General features: G+C 44.5%; 1 protein-coding gene across 1 annotated transcript; it reads left to right on the forward strand.

Annotated features, from left to right (window-relative positions):
• The first annotated feature begins 8,766 nt into the window (after positions 1-8,766).
• Positions 8,767-9,261, forward strand: LOC102984083 (IQ domain-containing protein F5). Its single transcript, XM_007105949.2, has one exon. It carries the CDS (start codon positions 8,767-8,769, stop codon positions 9,247-9,249), a length of 483 nt encoding a protein of 160 aa, XP_007106011.2. The 3' UTR covers positions 9,250-9,261.
• The last annotated feature ends 2,596 nt before the right edge of the window (positions 9,262-11,857 follow it).

An 11,857-nucleotide genomic window follows, 5' to 3' on the forward strand; every position in this document is an offset into this window, starting at 1 on the left:
AATTGCTTAGATAAAAAAGTTTAGAAATATGGAAACTCGTCTTGTACTTACATGGAAGTCTGAAAAGTGCTTGCTGCTGGAACTCTAGTTTGAACTTACAGAATATATCCACTGAAAATTTGTATGAGAATGGTTACCTTGCTTCTTGTTTTAACTTTTGACAGCTCAGGAAGTGCATAAAGCAGCTTGACATTACTTATTTAAAATTATTTGTCAAGGGGCTTCCTTGGTGGTGCAGTGGTTAGGAATCCGCCTGCCAATGCAGGGGAAATGGGTTCGAGCCCTGGTCTGGGAAGATCCCACATGCTGTGGAGCAGCTCAGCCCGTGTGCCACAACTACTGAGCCCGCGTGCCACAACTGCTGAAGCCTGCATGCCTAGAGCCCGTGCTCCACAACAAGAGAAGCCATCGCAGTGAGAAGCCCATGCACCGCAACAAAGAGTAGCCCCCTGCTCGCTCCAACTAGAGAAAGACCGAGCACAGCAACGAAGACCCAATGCAGCCAAAAATAAGTAAATTTAAAAATATTTTTAATAAAATTAAAAATCTTTAAAAAATAAATAAAATTATTTGCCAAAATGACTTCACTTCAGTATAAGTTTCACATAAAACATTGCTTTGCTCATTAATTTCAGGTTTAATTAATTAAAAAACGAAGACTGCAGCAAAAGCTTATTTCCAATGCCATTCAGGTATTTTTAAAAAATTTTATTTAAATTTAAATGAAGATTTAAGATTATTTTACTTTTTTAAATTTTATTTTAAAATAAAACAAAGCTGAGCTGCTCCATGGCATGTGGGATCTTCCCAGAACAGGGCTCGAACCCGTTTCCCCTGCATTGGAAGGCAGATTCCTAACCACTGCGCCACCAGGGAAGTCCCTGCCATTCACTGTTTGATAACAGTAGTTTAAGGCAGTTTTTCTCGCTCAGAAAAATTTCAATCTTGACCCTGAGCTTAAAAGTCCTCAGTAAAACTTTATCACTGCTAAGACATAGAACTGCTGTGTGGTTGATAAGTCAGAATATTCAGCTTCTATTTCTGACCAAAATTCATGGAACCCACGATGGTTGTCAATAGTGGCAAGTGAAATTTATCATTGACATTACTGGTTCAGTAACATGATAGACTCAAATATTTTCCACAGTGTACCTAGTTATGAATAATACAATGAATAAACACAGGCTTTAAGCACTTTATATTTTCATAAACTTTGTAAATTTGTTCAACTAAGCCTTTCTTCCCCCTGCTCCACACATATTTTCACCACTATCATTTTTATCACATCTTAGCAGATTCCACTTCAGGTTGTACTGAATTAATGTTTTCTCAACTTTAACAAATACTCTCAACTGTATTTGTTTCATGCAGACTATTCATAGAACTCAATTCTTCAGTCTTCAAATTTGGCATTTACCCCTTCAATGAACAACAGCTGAACTGTATTGGTAACATCTGTCAACTCATTAAGAGCCAAGGAAATCCACTTGAAGTCATTTGCCCTGTCTTTAATTGACTTTTGATTTTGTTCCCAATGTCTTCAACTCTTGGAGCAGCTATTCTCATTGAAAGGTTAATAGTTAAATTTATTTTCTCTGGACACATTTTTTTCAGCAGCTGCAATTAAACTTGATTTAATTAATTCATCATTAGTAAACATCTTTTCTTGCTTGGCTAACAAATGAGCAAGTTGGAAATGTACTTTGCTTGCAGCCTCATTTTCATTTTCTTTATTTTTGTGGAGAAATTCTGCTGTGATGAGATACTCCATTAAAATCTTTTTAAATTAAAATGTCCCCTGCATTGGCAGGCGGATTCTTAACCACTGCGCCACCAGGGAAGTCCCAATATTGTATTCTTTTAGCACAGCTATATAGCGTCATTGCATAATGAGTACAATGCTTTGCCATTTTCTTAAAAGTGCGATACTTAAAGTCCACTTTTCTCCTTTTTCCATTGTTTTGACATGATGGATATGTACTAGTAATAAAAAATAAGTCACAGCACAGCAATATGTGTGGTACCCAAAACACTATTCAATTATAACTGCACCACTGCAATTTGTTGTGTGCTGAGCAGCAGTGGGAAGTGATGAGTGCCACATATAGTCTGTCACAACTATTCAAATCTGTCATTGTAGTGTACATGTGGCTATAGCCAACATAACAACAAGTAAACATGGCTGTGTTCCAATAAAATTTTATTTATGAACACTGAAATTTGAATTTCATATAATTTTCATGTGTCATGAAATATTATTATTTTGAGTTTTTTCAACCACTGAAAAATGTAAAAACCATTCTTTGCAGGATGTACAAAAACAGTGGGCTGGGTGTAGCCCACAGGCTGTCGTTTGCCAACCCAAGCCCTAAATCAATGTCCATTACATGGTTCTGAGTCCCCAGTAGGTACAATGTACGAGTCTCAGAACCAATGTGTGGAAATGGTACTGCACCTGTGACCACCCCTTCTAGTTATATGCTTGGGTGTTTGTGCTTTCTGTCCCTGCACCTTCAAGGCTCCATGTCACTGGAGGTTCTAGTTTCTAGAGTTGGAAGGCACACATCAGGGATCACTGTAAGAGTCCCATTAAACTTAAAGCTACAGCTGTGACCTGGTCACTTCAAACTCCTTTTGCCAAGAGTTAAGCAGAAGATGAAAGGGGTCACCACTCTGGCAGGGATAATTAACCCTGATATCATGAGGAGAAGGTGAAGGGCCTGCTGCTACACTATGGGAGCAAGGAAGACTATGAGTGCTGCTTGGGTGATTCACTGGAAGATGTCTTGTTGCTTTGCTGCCCAGGTATAATGGTAGATGAACACAGTCATGGCCTGAGAAGTACATGCTAACCGGAGAACCAGGTGCCTCAAGGATGAGGGTCTGAATTGCTGCTTCCCTTCAGGCAAACTGCCTAGACCAGCAGAAATTCTAGTCAAAGGTGAAAGGAATTTAGAAAGGGTCATAGAGGAAGGGGGAGAGGAGTGTGAGTAATGGCCTCAAAATAAACTGTAGCAGTAGGGACTGAAGTTTGTCTCTCTGACCCTTCTCTTTTAAGTTTTCCCAGGAGAAAAGACCTACATGAATCCTGAAGAAGCTATTTTTAAATGGTAAAAACTTGCTATGGGAAGCAAGTATATGTGAGTGACATGAAGGGGTGGGCTGTAGTGAATATGTGGACGTAGTAGATCCACTCTTCTTAGCTGATGACTCATCCCACAGCTACTGGGAATACTGGCTACTGCTGGGTCACTGCTATGTCCTGTACTAGGAGTTGCCTTTGGCCATAGGGAAGGGATTTGACCAAGGCATGTCCTTTCCTAAGGGGAAGCCTGTAGCTAGTGACTTATCATTGGTGTTATGAGTTGAATTATACCAGCCACACAGGATTATCCAGTCTTGAACTTCCCCAACCCCACAATACCCTAAACAAGCAATATGGAGACCCTACAGAACTCCCAGATCTGAGGCCCAGGGTGAAAGCAAATGTGTCTCTTGGGCCAGGGCCTCTCTCTCATTGAGGTGCACTCAGGGGTTCTGTTATGGCTCCAGGTCTTAAACACCCATGGTGAGGTCAGAGTCGGGCTGGGGACCACTAGGAAGAAGAAGGGTCTTTTCTGGCCAACCATCCCACCCACAGCCCTGGAGCAAGAACCCAAGCTGGGCCACTAAGGGGTCTTGTATTCATTCTCAGAATCCACCTGTCAGGACCTCCTCAGAGGGACAGTGGACATTCGTGGACAGAAGAGAGCAGCAACAAGACTGTTTAGTGGGGAGTGCCTGAGGATTCAGGGCTGCCACTGAGTGTCACCTGAAAAAGTCACATTGTGTCTCACTTTCTTCTGCACTTCTCTCTACATTTCTCTCTCAGACTCCAAGTCCCCATGTGCCCCCTGCCCCGCCTCCAGTTTTCTCCCTTTCTCTCTTCCAGGCTTTCCCAGTGTTACCCTTCTCTCCTAGCCCCAAAACGCTCTAGGTTCCTCGTCTCAGACCTGGAGATTTTCAGCCCACCCCAAGCAGAGCGGACAAGGCAGGGCACGGCAGGATCTGTCCCTAGTCATGGAGAGAAGGGTTGCAGGCCCTGAGGCCTTTGGGTCTCCAGAGGAGTGGGCTAGGGGTGGAGTCCATTCATTCATCCATTTATTACTCATTCAATGAACAATTATTTTTAACCTACTACGTGCTGATATTGTGCAGCCTGTGGGGTCACAAATGTGAAAGCGGCTCAGGCTCTGTCCTCTAGGAACCAGTGAGGGAAGAGGCTGGTCAGTAAACACGTGACTACAGTAGGATCCAATGAGGACCATAGTGGAGATCTATAAGGGGGTTTGGGATTTCTCAGGGTGCAGACCTAACAAGTTACTCCGTTAGGGGCTGCCAGGAAGACAGCTGCGGTGGGGTCTGCACTCAAGGGTAACCTAGCTGTAGTGTGGGAGTGGAGGCCAAAGAAATGACCCAGGCAGGGGCTGATAGGGAAGGGCTCTCTTAGCACAGGCCACTCCCAGCAGACCTGCTTTCCTTGCCCTGCAGGCTCTGGGGCTGGGAGCATATTCAGAGGGCTGATCCCATAGATACCCTCACTGACCCCTCCTTTCTTCTTTCCACCCCTCCCTGAAGGGGTCTACTGAGAACCTCTAGGGGGAAATTCTGGTAGAGGTGGCAGAGAATGGTGGGGGTGGGTGGGAGAATAGGGAGACCCCAGAATGCTGGTACTTCTGTGGGTCGCCTACAGTGGTCATGAGGGGTGCTTATATTTTGTTCCCTGTGTCCCTTACTCTAGCCCCAGGAGATGCACCCCCATCATGCTCGCCCCAGGCCCCTTGGCCAGCATACTCACAAAAAATTCCCTTGGATGGTGTCACCCCTCTGTTCCTTAGCCCCCAGGGAGGTTCCTCCCTTCCCACTGGCTTCAGTCTGAGCAGGTCCTGGTGGCATTCAAAGCCTCAGCACCCTCCCTGCCCCTAAGCTCACCACATCCACCAACAACCACAGTCCCTGGCATCTTCCCTAATCTGTTGTGAGACCAGATTAAGCCATGTAAGGTCTCTGTACCTCAGTCTCCTCATCTGTGAAGTGGGATGAATGTCATCACTCCATGATTATTACCAGGGACAGCAGGGACAATGGTGACTAGGGACTAGACTCTGGAGCCAGACTAATGGGGGAATTAAACAGATGGGGGTCTCCCAGGGGCATGGCCAAACACCTTTATCTTCGAACAGGTGCTTCTTGTACCTTCACTGTCCCATGCATTGTACTCCACTATTTCCCCATTCTCTAATTTACTCTTATCCTTTCCACTCCCCCATCCCATTAACTTCACATTGACACCCCCCTCCAGTCTTTTTTTTTTTTTTTTTTTTTGCGGTCCGCGGGCCTCTCACTGTTGTGGCCTCTCCCGTTGCAAAGCACAGGCTCCGGACGTGCAGGCTCAGCGGCCACGGCTCACGGGCCTAGCCACTCCACGGCATGTGGGATCTTCCCGGACCGGGGCACGAACCCGTGTCCCCTGCATCAGCAGGAGGACTCTAAACCACTGCGCCACCAGGGAAGCCCCTCCCCTCCAGTCTTAAATGGCCTCCTCCTCTTCTCTACATCTGCTCTTCCCCTAGCCCCACACTGACTTCCTCCATCCTCACTCTACACATTGCAAATGCATTTCTCAGTGACCCCTGGGGCTGCGCCCCTGAGAGGGGACCAGGGCCTCACGATAGCCCGGTGGGTTTTCAGAGGCCAGGAGCAGGCAGAGGTGGGGTCCTGCTTGTGCAGTGGCTGACCTTCACCCATCTCCTCACTGTGACCTTGAGGCCTCAGGGAAAGAAGGTAGGAGAGTGCTTGAGTCCACTTGAGCCTGAGATGGGGGTCCTGGGCTAGTCCTGGGGGATTATGGGCTTTCTGGCCTGTGTGGGTCTTGCTCTCCCAGGGGCCTGAAAACTAGGTGACTTACAGATAGGCAAGACATAGGAGGTTTAGCCACAGCAAGGGAGTTTACCCTGTTCCCCCAACTCTGATATCCTCATCAGAGATGATCATTGTTAATTTTTGTGGATATCTTCCTAATTTCCACCACCTTTTAAAATAATGACTTTATAAGACATGTATGTAAATCTATGCTTATATTTAGTTGATCTTGATTTGATGAACTTGCTAATCTTGCTAAATCTTGTACATGCTTCTATATTAGTAGATAGAGAGCACACCCATTCCTTCTAATTGTTATTTGGTATACCATTATTTAAATGAATTGAAATCCATCATACTAAGTAAGTCAGAAAGAGAAAGACAAACACCATATGATATCACTTATATGTGGAATCTAAAATATGACAAAAATGAACTTATCAATGAAACAGAAACAGACTCACATAGATAACAGACTTGTGGTTGTCAAGGGGGGGCAGTGCGGGAGAGATGAACTGGGAGTTTGGGATCAGCAGATGCAAACTACTATATATAGAATGAATAAACAACAAGGTCCTACTGTGTTGCACAGGATATTCTATAACCTGTGATAAACCATAATGGAAAAGAATATATATATATAACTGACTCACTTTGCTGTACAGCAGAATTTAACACAACATTGTAAATCAATTATACTTCAAAAAAATAAATGTAAAAAAATAAATGAATTGAAATCCCTTTAATGAATACCAATCAGGCTTTAATGAGTATCACTATACACATTTGTGTCAATGGGTCAGTATTCTTCTTTGTAGCCATTTACATAGGAAAGAAAGGACAGGTCCTCTAGGTTTTCCTTAGAAGGGGCTCAGCTATTGGGAGCCATCCTGGTGCCTGAGTCATATGTGGAATCTAAAATATGACAAAAATGAACTTATCAATGAAACAGAAACAGACTCACATAGATAACAGACTTGTGGTTGTCAAGGGGGGGCAGTGCGGGAGAGATGAACTGGGAGTTTGGGATCAGCAGATGCAAACTACTATATATAGAATGAATAAACAACAAGGTCCTACTGTGTTGCACAGGATATTCTATAACCTGTGATAAACCATAATGGAAAAGAATATATATATATAACTGACTCACTTTGCTGTACAGCAGAATTTAACACAACATTGTAAATCAATTATACTTCAAAAAAATAAATGTAAAAAAATAAATGAATTGAAATCCCTTTAATGAATACCAATCAGGCTTTAATGAGTATCACTATACACATTTGTGTCAATGGGTCAGTATTCTTCTTTGTAGCCATTTACATAGGAAAGAAAGGACAGGTCCTCTAGGTTTTCCTTAGAAGGGGCTCAGCTATTGGGAGCCATCCTGGTGCCTGAGTCATAGGTGCCCTTATGACATCATGGTTCTCTCCCCTCCTCTTCTCTTCTTGCCAGAGCAGTGGCTGGAGGAGAACAGACTTGAGAGCGATGGGAACATCTAGACCCTAACCATGGGTAATTTAGTAGAGCGTAGACCTGAGGGGATTTGACCATCCCCCCAAAGCCATGGGCATTTAATGTTTTATAAGAGACAGTCAGATTTACCCAAGCCTTCTGGAGGGCAGTACATTTCCCATAGTTTCCTCAGGAGGGGATCCCTTCTCATGTTTGAGATCCCAGGAAAGTCCAGGAAGCCTAGTGTGTGGTTGACTTGGCACCTAGTGGTGGGGAGAGCACCCTTACTTTCATGTTTTTCTCTCTAAACTCTGATAAGGACAGCAAACCTTCCAAATTATAATCAAAGATAATGATGAAGTCGCATTGATAGAAAAGAGCTTGAAGGAGCAAAGGAGAGGAGAGCAAGGGACTCCACCTCCAACTCCCTACCCACACCACTGCCTCTGCCTTCCCACCCCTCCCTGGGTAGATGGATCCAGGCTGTACTGTGCTGGGGAGAGCCTTGACTTGTGACATCTCTGACCCTTGTGGTCCAGGGGAGTGACCCAAAGGTCTGTGACCATGCAACTTATTGTCCAAAGAGAAATGCTTCAGGGAGTTAAAGAGACACTTATCAAAATTATACCAGGACAACAGGCATAAACCCAGGGTGTGCCAGGCAAACTGGGATGAATGGCCACTATACACAGAGCAGGAAATGAACAGGGATCCACTCCTCCTTGGCTGTCCTTTCCCTCTATTTTCTCCTTAGGCTGAGAGCTGTGAGTCTAGCCAAGGTGTGTGCTAAGGAGGAGCGCAAAGAGTTTGAACCCAGAACCACACACGGTTGAGAGCTACAAAGTGGGGATTGTGTTTGGGGAATGCAAAGGCCAAGGTACAGGAAGACTGGATCATGTGTGCATGCGCACATGTGTGCACATGTATCTTTGTGTGTGCGTGCATGTGTGCGGAAGCAGGACACTTACTTGATCTCTGAGGTCCAGCTGCTGCCCACAACAGCTCTCCTGCCACACCTTAGGGCTGAAATGTATGTTTCTTTCTTTTTTTAAAAAAATAAATCTATTTATTTATTTATTTTTGGCTGCATTGGGTCTTCGTTGTTGTCCGCAGGCTTTCTCTAGTTGGGGCGAGTGGGGGCTACTCTTTGTTGTGGTGCACGGGCTTCTCATTGTGGTGGCTTCTCATGTTGTGGAGCATGGGCTCTAGGCATGCAGGCTTCAGTAGTTGTGGCACTTGGGCTCAGTAGTTGTAGCTCGCAGGCTCTAGAACACAGGCTCAGTAGTTGTGGTGCAGGGGCTTAGTTGCTCCACTGCATGTGGGATCTTCCCAGACCAGGGCTCAAACCCATGTCCCCTGCATTGGTAGGTGGATTCTTAACTACTGAGCCACCAGGGAAGTCCCTGTATGAGTTTCTTAAGTGTCCCCTGTTTTCTCTTGCAAGGCCCCAAAGTAAGAATCATGATGACGGAAGAACAGAAAGCGGCTGTTTTCATCCAAGCCTGGTGGCGGGGCACCCTGGTGCGCAGGACTCTGCTGCACGCGGCTCTCAGAGTGTGGATCATTCAATGCTGGTGGAAACAGAAGCTGGTGAAGCTGCAGGAGAAGAGGCGGCGGACGTCCCTAGAATTCTACGCGCGGCAAGAATGGGCAGCTGTCAAGCTACAATCCTGGTTCCGCATGTGGTGCATCCGCCTTCGTTACTGCCGTTTGCTCCACGCTGTCCGCATCATTCAGGTCTATTGGCGCTGGCATAGTTGCCATACCCGTGGCTTTATTCAGGGCCATTACGACCTCCAAGAAAACCAACTGAATCTTCAACTTGAAATCTCTTTGGGCTCGCAAGCTTGTAGAGTACAACAATGCATACCCCTTCCAATAAAGGAATGACCAGGTCTGCTATATCTGTGTCCCCAGCTCTTTGTCAGACATACTTCAAGGAGGTCATTGAGCTCATGATAGCAAATACTTAGCATCTCAGGAAGTGGTAGGGGTTGCCTGGGGTCCAGTATGGAGGATTCTGAGAGTCTGGTGCTCTATGAGCAGGGCCTGTATGATTGATTAGCAATGTCTGCCATGGGTAGGAGAGCTGGGGCTGCAGGGCCCGCCAAGTCTTCCAACTCCAGGGAGACTCTTTCACAGTGTGGTCTATGTAAATGGTGCCCCGATGTAGTTGTGCAACGTGAAGTCCTGTGTCATCTTTTGCTCTTTTCCCCAAAGACTTTAAAAAATACTATTTAAAAATTTTGGTAAATACACATAACATAAAATTTACCATTTTAACCATTTTTGAGTAAACAGCTCAGTAACATTAAGCATATCCAAACTGTTGTGCAACTATCACCACCATCCATCTCCAGAACTTCATTTATCTTGCAAAACTGAAACTCTGTACACATTGAACAATAATTCTTCATTCTCCCCTTCCCCAGCCTCTGGCAACCACTATTCTATTTTCTGTCTCTATGAATTCGATTACTCTAAATGCCTTATATGAGTGGAATCATACAATATTCGTCCTTTTATGATTGACTTATTTCACTTAACAGAAGGTCTTCAAGGTTTAGTTGTTTTAGAGTATTTTTACATTAAGTCCACCACCTTGTCTTTCTCAGGGACAGTTTCTGTTGATTTACTTTTTTCCTTTGAATGGGCCATAATTTTCCTCTTTCTTTGCAATGCTTTGTACTTTTTTTGTTGTTGTTGAAGATTGGACATTTGAATCTCATAATGTGGTTATTCTAGAGGTCAATTTTTCACTCTTTCCCTGATTTTGCTGTTTTTGCTGTTGTTGTTGGTTCGTTGTAGGGTGTCTCTGTGCTGGGGATCAGTATAGGTGTAAACTTAAGGTCTTCTCTGGTCTTTTCTGGGCCTCCACCTTTCCCTGGGCATACATGGTGACTTTTTAAATTCCCCTGTATATATGGTTACTTTTAAGTGTCCTAGTCCTTAAGTGTCTGGCTCCCAAAAAGGGAAAAAGAGAAAAGGGGTGGGGGAGGAAGGAGAGGTTCCATCTCTTTAAATCCCCTGTAAGCCACTTCAGCTGGAAGGGGAGGGTGTTGCAACAATTGTGGTGGGGATTGCAACAATGGCCCCTGCCTCCGTTTCTGCACCTCTGTGATCACAAGCAGTCATCAGCAAAATGAGCACAGATCCCTAATATTTGAAGGACAGATCCTTTATTGCTCACCTTGGATTCTGCAAGCTTCATACCAATTTCTCCAGAACTCATTCACGGCTGCCTGGAATAGCGCTGGGGGCTAGGGTGTCAGGGATGGATAGCTAGTACCATAAAAGCTGAAATTAACCAAAATTAATGACAGTTGACTGTCCAAGTTTCTGGAATGATGCCTTCAATTAGACCCTAAAGACTCTACCAATAAACTGTTTGAACTAATAAACAAATTCAGTAAAGTTGCAGGATACAAAATCAACATACAAAAATCAGTTGCATTTCTATATAATAAAAATAACCTATCTGAAAAAAGAAATTTTAAAAAGTCTCATTTACAACAGCATCAAAAACAATAAAATAGGGGCTTCCCTGGTGGCGCAGTGGTTGAGAGTCTGCCTGCCGATGCAGGGGATACAAGTTCGTGCCCTGGTCTGGGAAGATCCCACGTGCCGCGGAGCAGCTAGGCCCGTGAGCCATGGCCGCTGGGCCTGCGTGTCCGGAGCCTGTGCTCCACAACGGGAGAGGCCACAACAATGAGAGGCCTGCATACCGCAAAACAAAACAAAACAAAACAAAAAAACCAAAAAACAATAAAATACCTAGGAATAAATTTAACCAAGGAGGTGAAAGATCTATACATTAAAAACTAAAGAAATTGAAGAAGGTACAAATAAATGGAAAGATATCCCATGTTCAGGGTTCAGAAGAGTTAACATTGTTAAAATATCCTTACCAGCCAAAGCAATCTATAGATTCAGTGTAATCCCTATCATAATTCCAATGGCATTTTTCACAGAAATAGAAAAATTCCTAAAATTTGTGTATAACTGTAAAAGACCCTAAATACCCAAAGTATTCTGAGAAAAAAAGAACAAAGCTGGGGGCTTCCCTGGTGGCACAGTGGTTGAGAATCTGCCTGCCAATGCAGGGGACACGAGTTCGAGCTCTGGTCTGGGAGGATCCCACATGCTGCGGAGTGACTGGGTCCGTAAGCCACAACTACTGAGCCTGCGCGTCTGGAGCCTGTACTCCGCAACAAGAGAGGCCGTGGCAGTGAGAGGCCCGCGCACCGCGATGAAGAGTGGCCCCCGCTCGCCGCAACTGGAGAAAGCCCTCACATAGAAACGAGGACCCAACACAGCCAAAAATAAATAAATAAATAAATAAATAAATAAAAAACAACAAAGCTGGAGGAATCACACTTCCTGGTTACAAAATATATTACAAAGCTATAATAATCAGAACAGTATGGAACTGACATTAAAAACAGACACAGACCAGCTGGACAGAATTGAAAGCCCAGTAATAAACACATACATATAT

The sequence above is a fragment of the Physeter macrocephalus genome, unplaced genomic scaffold (genome assembly GCF_002837175.3).
Source record: "Physeter macrocephalus isolate SW-GA unplaced genomic scaffold, ASM283717v5 random_91, whole genome shotgun sequence".
Taxonomy (NCBI): Eukaryota; Metazoa; Chordata; class Mammalia; order Artiodactyla; family Physeteridae; genus Physeter; species Physeter macrocephalus.

What these genes read in the sequence shown, in the direction of transcription:
- LOC102984083 (XM_007105949.2), top strand. Translation starts at nt 8,767, where the DNA reads ATGAGTTTCTTAAGTGTCCCCTGTTTTCTCTTGCAAGGCCCCAAAGTA.